The sequence below is a fragment of the Tamandua tetradactyla genome, chromosome 6 (genome assembly GCF_023851605.1).
Source record: "Tamandua tetradactyla isolate mTamTet1 chromosome 6, mTamTet1.pri, whole genome shotgun sequence".
NCBI classification, from domain to species: domain Eukaryota; kingdom Metazoa; phylum Chordata; class Mammalia; order Pilosa; family Myrmecophagidae; genus Tamandua; species Tamandua tetradactyla.
In genome coordinates this window covers 128544900-128563864 of record NC_135332.1, presented here as the reverse complement: position 1 = coordinate 128563864, position 18965 = coordinate 128544900, and the positions used below count along the sequence as shown (strand labels likewise).

The 18965-nt window shown below is 34.7% G+C and overlaps 1 protein-coding gene across 16 annotated transcripts in view; it reads right to left on the bottom strand.

The window, feature by feature from the left end:
* Window positions 1–18965, bottom strand: part of RALYL (RALY RNA binding protein like) — a 741752-nt gene that overhangs the window by 65965 nt on the left and 656822 nt on the right. For all 16 annotated transcript variants that reach the window (XR_013178318.1, XR_013178319.1, XR_013178316.1 and 13 more), the window contains 2 exons: window positions 18548–18595; window positions 8704–8867 (listed from right to left, as the gene is read on the bottom strand). Coding sequence is in view for 12 of the 16 variants with exons in the window: in XM_077167112.1 (XP_077023227.1) it covers window positions 8704–8867; window positions 18548–18595 (212 nt within the window). In the remaining 4 variants the exon portion in view is untranslated. The remainder of the gene's footprint in view (window positions 1–8703; window positions 8868–18547; window positions 18596–18965) is intronic.

Below are 18965 nucleotides of genomic sequence, written 5' to 3'. Positions count from 1 at the left end.
AAATGATGTTTGTACCTTTCACTGGGACATGAGATACAATCTAAAAAGGAAATTAGGCACATAGGGTGATACCATCTGTCCATCTAAAAAAATGTGTGCATCTATGATTAATGTGATGAAAAATACTTCAATTTATTTTAATCCCCTTTGGGTCAAGTCTATTTAGGGACAAATAAAGAAACTTTAACTGTCTAGAGTTTTTAACAAAGGGTGATTATATGACTCAGGCAAGTTTATGGGAGAGACCAGAGGTAGAAAAATAAATTTGGGAATTACCAGTGAGAGACGATATTTTCAGCTAATATACATTTTGCAATGCATATTTTTGCAATATAATATTGCAATGTATAATATTTGATTGTCACAACTTGGGTGGGGAATGCTACTGGCTTCTATGGGTACAGGTCAGGAATGCTGCTAAACATCCTCAAATGCTCAGAATAGTCTCCACATACCACAACAGAGGATTATCTGGCCCAAAAGATGTCTATAGTGCCAAGGCTGAGAAATTCTGGTCTACACAATTTTCTAGTCTACCTCCCCAACACCATGCTTCCTGTGAACTTTGTTGAAAAATTAAAAATGTCAGTAATAATTTTAATTTTGAAAATTTTTATTTTATTTTTCCCAGCCTTTGATAAACTGACATTTAATATAAGAAATAAGGGGAATAAATATAGTTTGCACAGAGCTCAACAATTTATCACTTTGACATACACTAATTAAAAAATAAATAACATGAGCATCTGGCCATTTATAAGATACTCTCAAAGTTACACAATCTGAACAGATAGAGGTCAGTTAAAACGTGGGTCTTCTGACTATGATCTCTGTGCTCTTTATTGTATTGTACAGCTTCATGTGAAATACATGATGGTCAGTTTCAGTTTTTTTTTTCCTTCACCGAATTAAGGAACCATGGTATTTTTCATTCAGTCGCATCTAGGCAAAATAAGGGCCACTGATTTCTGCAATGTGGATCTTTCTAAATCCTCATCACTATCACTTTAATTCATTTGCTTCCGCTTCTTTCTCTTTCGTCTTGTTCACACATTTTAAATTAATTTAATATGCAAAAGGTAATTTGCCAGCCTTGTAAATAGTTTTCAAAGGGCAGATTTAAAAATATTTTACTAAAATAAATGGAAGCCATTTCTGTAATTCTCCATCTTATATATGTAAATATAAGTTAGGCAGTTACCCAATAGGTGGAATTTCTTAGAAAAAGGAATTACATATGTGTTCATATGCATGTATTAATTATACCTATGCTTAAATACATCTACATACTCATTCTTTCTATATATATACATATATTCTGTTTTTTTGGGTTTTTTTTGCATGGACAGGTACCATCTATATTTTTTTAGAAGGAGAAAATAAAATAGAGAATGCTACCATTTCTTTATAAAATAACTATTCATTAAACACCTGCTCACATATATCATTTCATTTAATCCTTATGATAATATGTGAGGCATTCATTAGGCAGTAAGTGTTTTAAGTAATGTGTTTAAATTTGCCTAGGAAAGAGGCAACACAAAATCCAGTTTAGAGAGGGCCACCTGACGCCAAGTCCATGGTTTTTGTTTGTTTGCTTAATTATTTTTATTTTTTTTCCTAGTCTTGAGTTTCTCATATAGGGAGCTGTCTCCCTTGTCCCAAGAAGTTTATAATTAGTGGAGGGAAACAAACATATAGTCAAATTATTATAATGTGTAGTAATATAATATACAGGAAATAATAGAAATATGCCTATCTCTTGGTATTGAAGTTATTTCCTACTTGTTGGTCTTACTCATTATATTGCAATAACTGAAAATGAGAGACTGTGCCTGTTTTATCTATGAAATATTAATGGCATTAGCATATCTATTTTATTTATGGAATATTAATACCTGTCACAAGCTGCTTAATCAAGCTCATGTCAACTATGTGGGCAAAGAAAAAAGATAAATTAGTTTTGATGGGGTTGCATGATTGGATCATGAAAGTCTTCATAGGAGAGGGAGTTCTTGATCTGTTAATGAAGGATACTTTGGATTTTCCTAGACAGAAAAGGTCTTCTAAGTAAAGGAATTAGCAGATCTTAAATCATAGAGCTAGAAAGTGCACATCCCCATTCTCATCTTTGCTTCTTTTATTCCCTGGTGTGTAAGGTCAGAATTTATACTCTCGTTTCACCAACCCAAGATGTTTTGTAACTAATTTTCTCTGAATTTCAGCATTTCTAAATGTGGTTCATAGTCAAAAATTTAAAGGTATGAACAACAAAAAGTAAAATACAAAAAAAAAATTGGTGACATATCCTATGAATATTTATTAAAAGCATGATCTGTGCAAAGCAAAAGTAATGTGAGGAATGAACTTGTAATCTAAAAGGGAACGATTAGGTGTGCGTTTCAATGACTACAACATGAGGCAGAAAAGCTTAAGTCCCATAAGAGGAAGATGAACAATGAATTTGGAGTTAGGTGATGTGCTTTTAGCAGAAGGGTCTAAAATTGTTTCATGAGAATGATATTACCTAAGCTGGTTCTTGGAAGAGGGAAAATTAATAATAATAATTTTTTATATACAAAAAACATAGTCTATAAAACCTTCATTGAAATATAGGAAAGGACTTTAAGGTGAGATACATAAATATGAGTTTGGATACATATTTTAAAATGTATTCAATTAAAATAGGAGACTAGTGGGGAAAACATTGGAAAGGAAGTACCAGGTCAGACACATCTTGCCAAGTAAACCAGAGTTTGGATTCTTATTTGGTAAATGATAGTAATTTTGAGTTTTTGAGTGAGGAATTAAAAACAGCTCCTGATTTTGAGTAATCCTGCAGTTGGACATGGAATTGACAGGATCAGGGAGGAGTGTAAAAGTGAAGGAAACCATTCAGAAGGCTATTAGAATAGTCAGCGTTCTGCATATTAGGAACTGATCTGGGCAAGTGTTAGAAGAGGTGGAGGCACATAGATGTCCACCAACCACCTCCACTGACTCTATAAGAAACAGAAGATCTCAACAGACTAAAGAGATTCAAATGGTAATAGTAAACCAGCAACACAGAAAAGCCCAGGACTGGACAGCTTCAGTAGCGAATTTTACCAAATAGTCAAAGAAAAATTAAGCTGATTGTGCTCATTCTTCAAAAAATTTGAAGAGGTGGGAAAACTTCTCAACTCCTTCTCTGAGGCAAGCCTTACTCTAATACCAAAGCCAGATAAAGATTTTGCAAGAAAAGAAAATTACAGACTCATATCCTCATGAACATAGATGCAAAAATCCTCCACAAAATACTAACAAATCAAATCTAAAAGCACATTAAAAGAATTATATACCATGAACAATTGGGATTCATCCCAGATATGTAAGGGTAGTTCAACATAAGGAAATCAATTAATGTATATACCACATTCATAGAAGAAAGGAGAAAAATCATGCGACCATTTCAATTGATGCAGAAAAGGCACTTAAGAAAATATGACACTCCTTCCTGATAACAACACTTAAAAAACTAGGAATAGAAGGAAACGTCTTTGATATGATCAAGGGCCAATATGAAAAAACCACAGCTAATGTCATACTCAATGATGAGAGACTGAAAGGAGCAAGGCAAGTATGCCCACTGTCACCACTTTTATTCAACATTGTACTGGAATTTCTAGCCAGGGTAATTAGGCAAGACAAAGAAATAGTAAAGGAAGAAGTGAAACTTCCCCTATTTCAGATGACATAATCACATAGAAAATCTTGAAATATCCACAACAAAGCTACTAGAGCTAATAAATGAAATTCAGCAAAGTAGCAGGATATGAGAGCAACCCAAAAACTCAGTGGTGTTTCATAGTAGTAATGAACAATCCAAAGATGAAATCAAGGAAAAAAAAAATCTCATTTACAATAGCAACTAAAAGAATAAACTATCTAGGAATAAATGTAACCAAAGTTGTAAAGGACTTGTCATAGAAAGCTATAAAACATTGCTGAAAGAGGTTAAAGAAGACCAAGACAAATGGAAGAAGATCCCATATTCATGGATTGGAAGACTAAATGTTAAGATGTCAGTTCAGCCCAATGTGATATACAGATTCAATACAATGCCAATCAAAATTCCAACAGACTTCTTCACAGAAATGGAAAAACCAATAATCAAATTCATATGGAAGGGTAAGTGGCACCAGATACCAAATCCATCTTGAGAAAGAAAACAAAGTTGGAGGACTGATATTTCCTGATTTTAAAACAGCGTGGTAATATTACAAGGACAGATATATAGACCAATGGAATGAAATTGAAGTTTCAGAAAATAAATTCTCATACTTTTGGCCAAATGATCTTCGACAAAGGCCTCAAGTCCACTCAGTGGGGTAAAGACTAGTCTCTCAACAAATGGTTTTGAGACAACTGGACAGCTATATGCAAAAAAATGAATGTGGACCTCTACCCAATACCATATACAAAAATTAACTCAAAATGGATCAAAGACCTAAAGATAAGAACTAACAATATATAACTCCTAGAAGAAAACATAGGGGAATATTTTCAGGGTTTTGTGTTAGGCAGTAGTTTCTCAGACTTTATACTGAAAGTATGAGTGATAAAATAAAAAAAAAATAGATGAATGATAAACTTTTGTGCATCAAAAGACTTTACTTTTGTGCGTCAAAGGACTTCATCAAGAAAGCAAAAACAGAGCCTAAGGAATGGAAGAAAATATTTGGAAACCATATGTCTGATAAGGGTTTAATATCCAGAATATAAAAAGAAGTTCTCCCATTCAATAACAAAAAGACACAGAACCCAATTTAAAAACTGAAAAAATACCTGAATAGGCTTTTCTCCAAAGAAGGTATACAAATGGCCAATGAGCACATGAAAAGACTTCAACATCATTAACCATCAGGGAAATGCAAACCAAAGCCACATCAAGATATCATTACATACCCGCCAGAAGAGCTATTATTTAAAAATGGAAAATAATAAGTGTGGGAGAGGATATGGAGAAATAGGAACGCTTGTTCATTGTGGGAATTTAAATGGTGGAGCCACTGTGGAAATTGTATGGTAAGTCCTCAGAAAATTAAGTATAGAATTACCATACAACCTGGCAATCCCACTTCTAGGGAGAAAATTCAAAGTAGGGATTCAAACAGACATTTGAAGTCAGATGTTCATAGTGGCATTATTTACAGTATCCAAAGGTGGAAGTAATGCAAGTGTCCATCAACAGATGAATGGATGGGTATACACATACAATGCAATATTATCTAGCCATAAAAACAATGAAGTTCTGATGCATGTGACTATGTTGTGGAACCTTCAAGACACCATGTTGAGTAAAATAATCCAGACACAAAAGGAGAAATAGTGTATGATTTTACTTATATAAAATAAGCAGAATATGCATATCCATAAAGTAACAAACTAGAATACAGGTTATCAGGAGCTGACTGGGGGTTGAAGAATGGGGGTTAATGTTTAATTGGTATGGCATTTCTTTTGGGGGTGATGGAAAAGTTTGGCAATGGATGATGAGGATGGAGGCACAACTCTGCTTATGTGATTATCACAGAATTGCATAATCGAAAGAGAAAAAAGGGAAATTGTCAGTTGTATATAAGTTAACACAAGCATATTTACACACACACATACAAACCTATAGAACTCTACAACACAATGTGTGAACCCTAATGTGAACAGTGCGCTAAAATTAATAGCATAGTTATAATAATATTGTTTCATAAATTGTAAAAAAGTTATCACACTAATGCAAAATATCAATAATAGGGGAAAGGGGAGTATAAGGGAACTCTGTACTTTCTGCATGACGTTTCTGCAAACCTACAACTACTCTAAAAAAAAAGGAGGACAAGGCAGAGGTAAGAAATGTTATTGAGATTTATCAGTAGGGCTTATGTTTACATGCTTTTATAATTCCACTGCGGAAACATTGTAACATTTTTGGGCCAATAGTGGAAAGCAAAGAAAAACATGGATTCTACTAGAACTCAGAAGAACATCTTAATGCTCACAAGCTATACTGATATAAGAACTTAATTGAACATTTTGTTATTTGTCTTTTTTTCCCTTCTATAATAATCTGGTTATATTAATGAACCCTATTAAAGCCCAGTGAGAAAGCCAAGCAGAGATGCTCAAAAATGTATTTAAGTAATGGAAACACATCATAGTTGTTTTAGTTGGGCTGCCCCCTATATAAATATTAGGTATTAATTTTAGCAAGACTTCATTTCTTTCTTTAAACAAAGTGGTACTCAGTTGTCCAGCAGAACAATCATATGTAACTGAGAAATGCAGTGTATTTACTGGGGTGAATTAAATGGACCTACGTTTTATCCTTCTCAATTAATTATTTTAACCAAAGACTATCTACAGATGTGGCCCTTAAAATAAGATCTCCACACCCTGTTTAGGTCCTCCACATACTTACCCCTCACATAGGAATTTCCTAATATTTAATGTTGGTCTGGTACCACCTTGCTCAGTCTTTTCCCTCACTCCTGGATGGAATCCAGACCCTTCAGTATTCCCCACAGTTTTTTATCACCCTGCTATCCAATTTTTGGGGTTATATTTAATCATAATGCCCTCAGTTTCTTAACTGACATTCCTAGCACTACATTTTTGCCTAGGTAGTAATAATAATAATGATAAAGTAATATAATGATGATTATTATTTACTATCTGTTGAGGTCTTCATAATACCAGACGTAATACCAATGATGGTAATAATAATTGTTATTAATGTTTATTATCTGTTGAGTCCTTCATAATACCAGACACATGTATTAGCTCATTCAATCCTCACAACTACTCTAAGGAGACGATGGCAATGTAATCGTTCCCATTTTATATAGGAGAAAACTAAGGCAGAGAAAGCAAAGAAGCTTGCTCTACAACCCACAGCTAGGAAATGGCAGAGCCAAGAACTGCCTTAACACTTTTCATGGATAAGTCATTTAATTCTCACAATGATGTACTGGACACACAATTATTATTTCCATTTTCCAGAAGAGAATATCAAGGCTTATGGGGTTAGAGGACTTCCCTAGGCCACAGAAGTAGTAAATTTGGAGCACAGAGGGTTTTACCCCATGCATTTTAACACAAAGCTTAACTCTTCCCCACCACAGTGTACCGCCTCTCCAAATAACAGGAGCCTCTCCGCCTCTATCTGTCTTTCTAGATCTACCTACCTGACAGATCTACCTACCCTTCCAAACACAGTCAAAAATCCTTTATCAAGCTTTCTATAGCCCCACTGGCCGAGACGGCAGAATATATACCTTTCCCAAGGTAATGGATGGAGAGGAATGTTAAGTGTTTCACTGGTTGGGACTTTGTCTCCATAGTTATATCAAGTTCTTTGGGGATGGGGGTGGCTACCGGTATTTGCTGTACTTGTCTGAAAAGGTTGGAATGCAGATCAATTGTCTGGAGTAAATACAAAGTCCTTACCATGGCCTACGTAGCCATCTTGGAACTGGCCTTCCCTCTACCTCTCTCACTTTATCTCCAGCCCTATTTTCCCTCCCTGGCTCTGGCTTCCTTGTTGTTCCTTGACTATTCCAATTAAATTGACCATTTCCTTTGGCCAGAACTGCACTGCCTCAGCTAGCTTCAGAGCTAACTCTCTTACTCCCTTATTTCCTTTCAGATCTCCTCAAATGACACCTATCGAGGAGGCAGTCATAGACGATCCTATGAAAGACAGAGCTCCCCAACTTTTTCTATCTCTTCATTATGCTTTATTTTTTTACACAGTGATTTTCTGTTGTCTAAATCTCATATTTTAATTTGTTTGCTCATTGTCTCTGTCCTCTCTGCTAGAAAGTGAGCTCAGAAATACAGGAAATTTTGTTATCCTTTTCTTAGGAATAATACCCTAATAACAAATTAAAGTTCTGAATCAGTCTATGTAAAAATTAAAAAAAAAAAAATTCTTTATTAGAGAAGTTGTGCATTTTCAGAAAAATCATGCATGAAACACAGAGTTCCCTTATACCACCCTATTATTAATACCTTGCTTTAGCTGGTCTATTTGATATCATTGATGACATGACATTTAATAACTGTACTGGTCTATATAAAAATCTAACAGTGTGTTTGATTGGAAAGTTTCTCTCTCCACTTTTTAGTAATTAATGTGAAATTATATGAAAGTCTTACTTTCTTTATGACACTGAATGTGTTTTCAGACATAATTCTCATAGTGACTTATAATACTGTAGTAAGTTATGTTTTTAACATCTCTGTCATATAGATTGCCTACCTTCATTATTCTGGTGTTGAAATATTCAAAATATATACGAATACTACATAATGTTTCTCAGCAAAATAGCATGTGTACTCTTTTGAAGTTAAATTATTTCTTCATTAAAAGCAACGTGTTATGGTTCAGGTCTTTAACATGTCACAAGCTAAGTGAGGACAGAACACAGCGTTGGTTGCTCGCATCAAACACTTTTCAGATTACACCCTGGGGTTTTGTAAGCCATGACTGTCTGTCTGTCCTGCTGCAGTGTAGCGTGCTGGAAAGCAGAGACCATTCTTGTTTATTTTGATAATACTTTGCACACTCCATAATTATTTGGCTAATTTATTGAATATAGGCATTCATGCAATGATACTTATCCCTGCCCTTCTTTAGAGGGAAATAGAATAAAGAACATTACTTACATTTAGAGCCTGATGAAGAGGACCCGCTGACAGTCGATCTTGATCCCCCCTTCATGGAAAAGACGCCTTTCCCTCGGCGAGTTGTTGTCACAGCCACTCTGGGGCGCTTGAGTGGAATTACGGCCCGGGGAGGTGGAGGCACACGCCCGTGGTAATCAAATAACCTTCACAAAACACAAACGGCCCTGAGAGTTGGTTTGGTGCTTATGTATTCTACAAAGTGCATGAAATCATTGGGAGAATAGCCTGGTGGAAAATTTCAATGAAGGATTATTTATTTTCTGTTCTCTATTATTCAGACATAGGTATCTTATTGGCAGATTCATTTCTCACTAAAGAAACAGGATGCTACTATCAGGTTACATTTTCTAGATATTAGAATCTGACTTGCAACGCGAACTGTTCATTTTTAAGGTATGAATGAACAAGGAGCTTTGCTCCAATTCTATAGGCAATTTGTTGAAATCATGCTGACCTTTATTTTCAAGTATATTTCTTTGCTTAGATAAGCAGATTTACCCTTCTTAGGAACAGAAATCTTTCTTTTATATACCACTCATTTATTAGCACATTAATTTGGCAAGAGGACAAAGATCATACAGAATCAAGTATGAAGCAAAAGAAATTATCAACTGATCATGAACAGGGCTTGAAAGGGAAGAAGTGTTAGAAGATCAGCTTAAAGAAAACAACTGTGGGAGATAAATCAAGATGGCACCTTACCTCTCTCTCTATGGGCTTTTTAAGTAGCCAGAGATTCCTTTGACTGTAGACAAAGGAGACTGGGTTTGAGTGACATAGCACTAGCTCAAGGACAAACCTTTGTTGATTGAAGTATTGGTAGGATGTATTTATCAGGATATCTTTTTATTATCCTGACTATTTATTGATGTGGAAACTGAGCCTAGAGATGTTTGTTTGTTAGCTATTGAACATTTTTCTCATGAAAAATATCAATAAAACTTCTAGATGCTTTTGCTGAAAAGTGAAAAAATGCTATGCACCATAATCAGTTTTCATTAAAAAATGAATGTTTACTTGTTTATATAAATATTAGTTAGGAGATTCAAAACCTTCATATTATTTATACTGGATCTGTACTGCTTATATAACCAACTTTTGAATGACTTGGTACATATGAGGAACATAATTGGGATATATTTACTCATTTACTCATTTATTTAGTGAAACTATTTGCTAGTGAAAACCAGATGTATAATTGTTATCAACTATAAAGAAAACAGTGTTTTTGACATATAATTGTTACACATTTTATTGTGACATCATTATATGGATTACATTTTGTAATTGTGTTAAAACAGTCTATAAAATACTCTAGTATGAAAGTGAGCACTGAGAAAACTAGCATAGGAAGAAAAGAATTTAAAAAAAAAAGCAAAGTCTATAATAAGATATACCATAACATTATAGTTTGTGCATACAGATGGAAATCTAAAAATCTCTTTTTTGGGGTAGATGAAATACGATTAAGGTTTCTATATATTCGCTGAGAGACACTTAGAACTATTACATTATGGGGAGAGAGTAACATATAAATCACATTTAAAGCAGAACTCCTTAGTTCTAGGAAGTTCTGCTACATTAGAGAGGTAAAATGCTCAAAAATGATTTGGAAGCATGCTGGGGGAAACTAAGTGATGTCTGGAAAGGAAAAGAAATGAAATGCGACAGAGTTCAAGAGAGGTGGCATCCCCTGCGAATAAGCAAAGTCCATTAGAGCTGAAGAACTGCTAGCAAAGAACAGGTCATGGATGTGAACACATTATAGTTTACTTTAAAGAGTGTAGGCAGGATGGTGCCGAAAAGCATTGCGCATATCATCCATACCACTAGGGGCTCGAAAATCAAAAGGCTCAACTAAATCTGCCCCTCATTTCAATCACAAAACAAGGTCTACATTACTTATTTATAAATTGAATTCACAGAGCACCTTTAGTCGGTGAACCAAAATACAGAGGCACTTTGGACAGGCTGCAACACCCACTGCTATTGCGGGAAAAGAAAATATGGCAATTGACTGAAACTCAAATGAGATTTTTCCAGCATAGAAGTTGCTGCTTGAGATAAAAGGCAAGCTCTTTTAGAGGGACCATCTCCCCAGACCACAAAAGTACAATTTAACAGGTTCATTAAATAAGCTAATCTATAAATTGGGTTAAGAAAATCTCTAAAGTGCAACCAACATACATAATGATGCAAGAATGCCATAATGAAAAGACAGATCAAGTAAAACTACAGCGGTCATTGCCCCTTCAATTACAGTGCAATTATAGTTTATAGGTGACAGAAATGTTTATCATTATTTCTATTGCTTCCTCCAGCCAAAGACTATAAAGCCTCGACAGTTGGCCTAGCTTGATTTTGTAAAGATAGTTGCATTTGCTCATTGTGTGTTTGTGAGGTAGCTACAACTTTTAATGATATTCTCAGTTTGCGTTGTGTCCTTCACTTTAAATTGTCATGGAGAGGGGCCTTTGTGCTCTGAATCTTATGATGAGTTGCTTCAAAGAGAGAGGTTCCTTTCTTACCAATAATCAGATAATGTTTTGCCAATTCTTTCTGCAACTCTGATGGGAAGATATGCAGCATCAGAACCTGAGTTTGTAAAATGTGATATACACTTTACAAAACAAAACTAAAGAAAGGTATGGTTATTTCACGTGAGAACATGATTTTTTTAACTTTACAAAATTTAATGGGTTGGGGGAACTTCCTAATTTTCATTGGAAGCTCTTTTGTTTACCAGAAATAAAAGAAGGAAGACTGGGTATTGTCCTAATGCAAAAAATATATAACAGAATGGAAGGAGGGCAGGTTTTCTGGGGTTACAAAGATGGGGTGTAGAGGTCCTAACTGCATAGGGAAATTGCTGAAATGCAGCCTGAGAAGGTAACACAAGCATGGGCTTTTCCATCAGAATTCTATCTACAGCAAATCAAAGAAATTGGCAAATAATGTTGAGGCTAAAGGAATAGTCCATTTAAGATTACAGAGTGACAACGAAGATTGAAATCCAACCAAATTAAGTGGGAACCATATCTCAAGGGTAATGAAAAGCTTAAAATTTCTTCTTTCCTTTTATTTTTTTGTTCCTTTCACTCTTAGAATTATATTGCCTCTCCTTTATTTAATGATTCTTCATTTTTCCTAATATTGCTTGGTCAGAGTAACTTGTCCTCCTAGTACTTACTGGTCAAATAGATAATACTTTATAATAAAGTCAAATATATAATCTACTCCCCCACCCCTACCCCATGGTCTATTATAAAATGACAACTCTAAAAGACCCACCTCACCTATTAAATAAAATAAATGTTAAGTCAGATTTTAATAAAAGCAAGCTATTGAAGAAATTTGAGGCTTTAATTTGTTTTATTTAATAAACATTTCTACTTTTAATGTACCTTTTGTTTGGAATTTCATTTTAAATAATTTCTGAAATATGTCATTTTATTGCTTACAAAAGCTAAACACTGGTAAATAATTTAGCATTAATTTACTTGGTAAAAATAGACAGTATCTCTAGGAAGAATAAGGAAATGATTTCAACAACTTAGAAAAATAGCTACCTTTTGTACAAAAGGCAATTTCACGGCATATTAATGCAGAAAGGAATAATTTTCTATGCTTGTTTTTATTCAAAGCTTGTTATTATTAAGCTTTACCAATAATACAGTAATGTTCTAGAAAAAATACATGAAAAAAACACAACCTCCATTTCTGCACCCCAAGCCACTACTATCATCATCTAATCTTTTTCTCTATAGACATCCACATTTTCCACACCATCGAAAACACAATATATATAGTCATGCATTCTGGGTAGTTCACTTTAGTTTATGATATAAACATTTCCTGTGGCTGCTAAATAGTCTTCTTATGTTTATTTTAATTGCAGTGGTAAATTTTCTCAAATAAATATACCACCTTCTAATAAATCATCACCTGATTGTTGGACTTTTGACTTGATGCCTATTTTTTTGCTGGCAAGTAATGTGATTTTGAAATCTCAGAATAACACTTAGGAAGTGTCAAATTTGTATAGTATTTTACTGAATACTTAATTTTAATTTTAAATAGTGAATTCAAGAATTGGTAATTACTTGGTGGTGTTTTTTTCCCCCTAAATTTCCCTCTAAACTCATCAATCACCGTGTGGTTGATGTTTAAGAAAAATATGTAGTCTGCACTGAGGAGACTAAATTCCTGGGATCTCTGGGCCAAAATCTGAGAAAAGTTCAGGGTTTTTTCCTCAGTGGGGACTTGTAGCGGGTATATGAAGATGAATAACCCAGAGGCCAGGGAAGATCTTCCACGACTTATTCAGCCTTCAGCCCTCTTTTTCAGCACGTTTAACTTCAGGCAGACATAGTTCACAGTGCCAAATTAAGGTTCCATCATTTGAAAGAAGGGATATATTTGAAATCCACATGAATGATTCTTGTAGTCTAGCAGTCTGTTTCCTATACTATTTGAAATACTCAAAATTTCAAAAATCTACCTATAATTTCAACTCCTGCTTCAAATAAGCTTTTGGTGATAATTGAATTAAAAAATAATTTTTACAGACACACTTCATCTGCGACCAGCGAATGGATAAAATAGCTAATTTCTATTGCTTTTTAATTTTTTTTGTCATTAAACTTTTCAAGATTTTCAGTGAAATCTTCCCCTTGGATAGTGTGTAAAGATTTCTTGAACTTATTTTTAAAGGCATGCTGGTTGAAATCTTGAAAGACACTTTTTTTTTTGCAATATTTTGACCTTAATATTGTCTTTGTATTTTGCCCAACTTTGCTCTCTGCTACATTTTGTAGAGCACTTTTGTAATTTAAAAAGTTAATACATTTGGTTGGACATTGTGAGGTTATAAATCAGTAAAATGATTTCCATATTTAATTCTTATAATTATGTAAGGCTAGCATTATTAAGCCATTTTGTCCATGAAGAAAACTGGCAAAAAGAGATGAGTTGTACATCTAGAGCTAAAAACTCATGTCTTCTGACTCTAAATCATGTGCTTGGCCAATTGTACCATGCTATTATTTCCAAGCATTTTAAGTGGAGCAGCATTCTACCAGATTGAAATTTTGATTTGCGGAAAAAAAAAATGTATGTTTTTCCCATATTTATGACTATGCACTGTACTCAGTGGTCTGAAACAACTGAAACTTAGAGTTTTGTCATTAACTGCAATACCAGGGGCTTCTCTTCTGTTAATTAATATGGGGTCAAGTTGTTCCAGATATGAACAATACCCATTTAAAATTATTTAAAATATATATGTTTTCTACATGGCAAAGGCACCTCTGGCATTTCTTTTTCTCTCTTAATAAAAGCTTACTCATCTCTGGGTGTTGTAAACTGCTCAGTGGTAATATTTCAGAAATTGAAAACATCCCATGGGGGATCCAATATCATTTTAGGCATACATCTTCCTTTATTTTGCTTGAAAGAGTATATTTCTGTTTAATTTTAATAACATGTGACCCTTTAAAAGGAAATGCCACTGATATAAATAATTGGGAGATGCTTTAATATAAAAAGATAAAAATTTAGAACCACTCATATCTATTATTTAGCATACTCTTTCTGATCCCTAAGACCATGGATAGACGATTAGTCTTTGGAAAAGTTACCGCTAGACCAATGTATCAAAGCAATCACTGTAAGATGGGACTTCATGTAAAGAGATTTTGTAAGTTCAAACTAGGCGAGGGTTGAAAACCCTGATCACATTAAATCAGGAAAACTGACAGAAAGAGGATGAGAACACAATCTGGATGTGTGCCAGTTAAGCTATTGTCTCTCAGCTTCAGACCCACCCTTTGCCATTGCTGGGGCTGGGGCTCTGCAAACCACATTTCTGCCAGGCCAGGCCAGCTGAGAAGGAGCCAATGAGAAGGAGAGGGGAAGAGGGAGAAGGGGAGAGAGACAGAGGGAGGGATGGTGGATTGGAAGAAAACTGGAGGAAGTGAGGAAGGAAAGAAGGAGGGAGAGAGAGGCAGCAGCAACTGGTTTCAGTAGCAGCAGTTGAATCCAGTTTCAGATGTTGCAACCACTTGCAGAACCCCCCTTAAAGTCCCAGCACCAGCCAGCCAGCAGTGCCCCCTCCTCAGACAGGTTCCGGTTTATGGGGACCCCTCTGGACTCGGACACAGCAGCACCAGACCCAGCTGAACAGACCTCCTTACAGTTTTCGTTCTGTAAGGCCCTTTTCCATTTAAGTTTTAATAATTGCAACCTCTTCTGTTTGTTTCGCCAGTCCTAGAGGTGGTGGCTTCTTCCTGCCATGGTTAACTCAGTTTTGCTACAATGTTTTCTTTATGCATTTTCAGTTACTTAATATCTAGTTAGCAAGTTTTTATATTCAATCATCCCTGTTTAATCTAACTGGTCTGGTTTTGGTTTTCCTCATTGATACAAAGTTTAAACAAAGCAACAATGGGTTAACAGAAACAGTTGAGGGCTCTCTCTTTTGCAGGTTAGTGTGTTCAGCTATAGCTGGAAAGTTCTGGGGAGCAGGAGAAGAGAAAACTATAAAAACAAAAACTCAGAGGTACTGCAATGAAGTGTCTGTTATAAAAGGACAACTCATTACACAGTTTATTTTTCACCATATGGACATTCATTACTATATGGGTATCATTCTATGAAATACAATCACCATCATTGCTAAATGGTTATTGTTAACTGATTTAGTAGCTAATGTTGACTAAGCTTTATAGTATATCAGGCATAATGCTGATCACTATACATATGTTACTTCCTTTAATCCTCAGAACAATCTTCTGAGGTAGGAATTATTTTCATGCTCACCTTACAGATGAGGTAACCTGTTTTGTGAGATTAAATCATGTGCCCATGTTTGCACCACTAATAAAAAGAAAATAGAGTAACTTAAGAGGAATTACTGTGGATAAAATTGTTAGCAGTGACTCTGGAAGCTATTTATCTTGCCCAACCTTTTTATTCTGTTTTCCTTTCATGGGGTTCTGTGTTCAAAGGAAACTCTTAATTATATTCTCTAGTGACTGATGCATATGCCTTTCTTAGTCAAGTGCAAACAAATGGAAAAGAAATTAATGGGAGCACAGACTGCTCAGACAGACTGTTAGCAATACAAGCATACTGATCTATTGCACACTTATAAGCCGAGCATTTTATGTAAGAAATTTAAGCGATCTTGAAAATTGTTCAGAGTTAGCAATTTGCAAAGTGTAGAGCCCTCTAAAAACTTCGGGCTCTGGAATTATTTGACTGATTAAGGTCTTTGCTCTTCTGGAGGTAAGCTTTATCTATGAATCTATTGATTAACTGACATATCTCTCTCTCAGTTGACTCACTGTATTGATGTGTAATTTATAGATGGTAAAATGCATACCTCAGCTTCCTTTTAAAGATGAGAGCATTGAAAACCAGACTTGCCTAATTTTATGCAGTGACCAGAACTTGGGCCTCCTGCCTTCTAGAACAAAACTCCATTTTAGGAAAAAATTCTCTAAATGTGGAAGAAAGTCATGTGATACAAAGCAGTAAACAGATGATTACAATGTGAAAACAGTTTCACCTTGACAGACTATAATACCATGCATATTAATTGAAAACTTTATTTATAGTAATTAGGATAGTATACTGTACCCTAAAAAAAGAGCAATAGCAGAAAATGACTTAAAATGGTCAAGAACTGAGATTTTAGATTAGTATAAGGACTGTCTAAATGTTATATTTTCTTATAGTGAATGGGATTATTATAATGCAATCAGATCCTCACAATACTGTTAGAATTAGTTATTACAAGTTTAGTATATAAAATAAAACTTGTATTTTGTAGAAATTACAAAAACAATTAAAAATCATTCTTAAATGATCATATTTGGTTATGAAGGGATAACTAGTAAAAGAACTTACTTAGAATTCAGTAGTTTGAATAGAGTGGTAATGAAGGTATGACTGTATACCATGTAGGTGCCTATTTCCTTTTATTTAAAGCCACGGTCTCGAAGTGTTATTGCTCTCTCACTGTTTTGCTATGAACAGAGTTAGTTATTGAGTCTAAATGGATACCTGGGTTATAACTCCAATTCTGTCATTAATTGTTTGACTCGGGGAAAATCATAGTCTCTCTAAATCAGAGGAGATGAATTAATAACACAGATTCAGTATTCATTACGTGCAAGGCTCAATGATAGACCCCAAAGATACAAGGAGGAAAACTGAGCAGTGTGCTGTCTTCATGGAAGAAGGAAGGGAGATGTGAATTGAATGCTGTTATTGCAGACGGAAATGTAGCAATTCAAAGTAGAAGTGCTGTATAGGAACAGTACTGGGTAGTGAGAGAGGCACACAGAGGAATCAAATTTAGTCTAAGAGTGGAAGCCATGCTGCCATCTGAAAGATGAAGTTGTTAACTAGTTTGTGGGGCAACAAATTAGGAGAGGGGGCAGCACAGATATACGTCCCGAGGCAGGAAAGGGTATCCTGCGCTTGTGCACTGTCATGAAGTCCAAACTTCGCTGCTAGCTCTTAGATCCATAAACTGCTCTGTCACTTACAGATGGGCATATGATCAGTGACCAGTCATGGCACTTTTTTCAGAGTCTGTCAGTGAGTGTTACTGTGACTCTGTTGTTCAATTCACACACAGAGAGCAGTGTTTAGGTGTATTGTCTTCTTGCCTCCCAGTGATAAATTCACATGGCACTTTCCAAAAGTGGATAATCAAAAAAGAGGGAATTGATCAATAAAGATGTATGTGAAGCAATGAATTAAAAAGAGATAATTACTGTAAGTGAAACTGGGATCAAATGTAAATGGAGTTATGGAAGATATGGCTGGCTATGGGGATGACACTGCCGCCATGGGAGAGATTCTAGATGCATAGCCAGAGTAGCTTAGTGAAGGCCAACTTATTGACATAAATGAGAAAAATGATTGTAAAGAAAAGGATGAAGATGTCAGAGGAAGTGGCATCAGTAAAGAAATTACACATCGAAGGAACTATTGGCAAAAATTCATGACATTGATAACACGTGGAAGCTGGTATGACAAGTCACCATGGCAGAGAAAAGATGCTTGCTCCATATGGTAATAAGAAGTCAAGCACTGTTGAAACAATTTTCACTGTTTTTTTTTTTTACAGAGAAATAAAATACATTAATTATCAACATTTCTGAAGGTTTAAAATTACAGTGTATTAAATAGTAATTTTACTATTTTTGTATTTCTTTCTACCTTTATAACTGCCAGTAAGAGAGTTTTATACATTTTGACAAAAATTACTGAAAGGCACAGAGCTATTGTATTTTTTCCCATTGATTATTAAGACCACTTTGCTTAGTTTCAGCTTGTCTGGTCACTTTTTGGTCCCATACTACTGTTCAAGACAAGGACTATATGTTTTGCTGACTTTACCCAACATATTTTCAAAGTGTTATGTGAGAGCAGATATACTTTAGAAGGTTGAGGTTATTTCCTGAGTTTGCAAAACTCTCACTCTTGAAAAATTCTAAAACAACAATAGACCTGGCAATAATATTAGTTAATTAAATCTTTAGAATATTATACAAATGTTAGAAACCAGATTTTAAGCTTAAGTACCTCCAAAGTCCTAAAAGTCCAAGATCCATTATGCTTGAATAAGTATAATGAAAATAGGAAAATCTGTATATTAAATTTTATTTTGTCTCAGTAAAATGTTTTCTTTTATTTTAACCTTAAAACTATTTTAAACATCGTCAAGAACACCTGTGAATGAAACACTCAAAATTCTTTAAAGGATCATTCAAATCAAAGGGAAACAAGGGTGAAAAACTTCACGTACCGATTGTAGAAATCATCTCTGTAGTAATCATAGTCAAAGACATAACCGCTAAGGATGAAAACAAAAAAAGTTAGTTGGCATTTGTTTCAAACACATTAATTTATGATGTTATAGAAAGAAAATTGCAACACTTCTTAAATACTTATTTTACAATGCAACTATGCTTTAAAGGGCTTCACAAGATAATGCCCAATGTGATATAAAGTTATATCAAACTTTTATTACATGTTTAGCATTGTAGAGACTGATAATGGTTTGTGCAATAGGGAATGGAAGATGGATAGCAAAATAAATTTATTTTTAACACTTGTAATTAAATATGAATGAAGACCATTATATTTTCCAGACAAGATATAATAAAGATTTCCCTTTTTCCTAAAGTATATACAATGAGGCTAAACAATGACCAAAGGGTTTT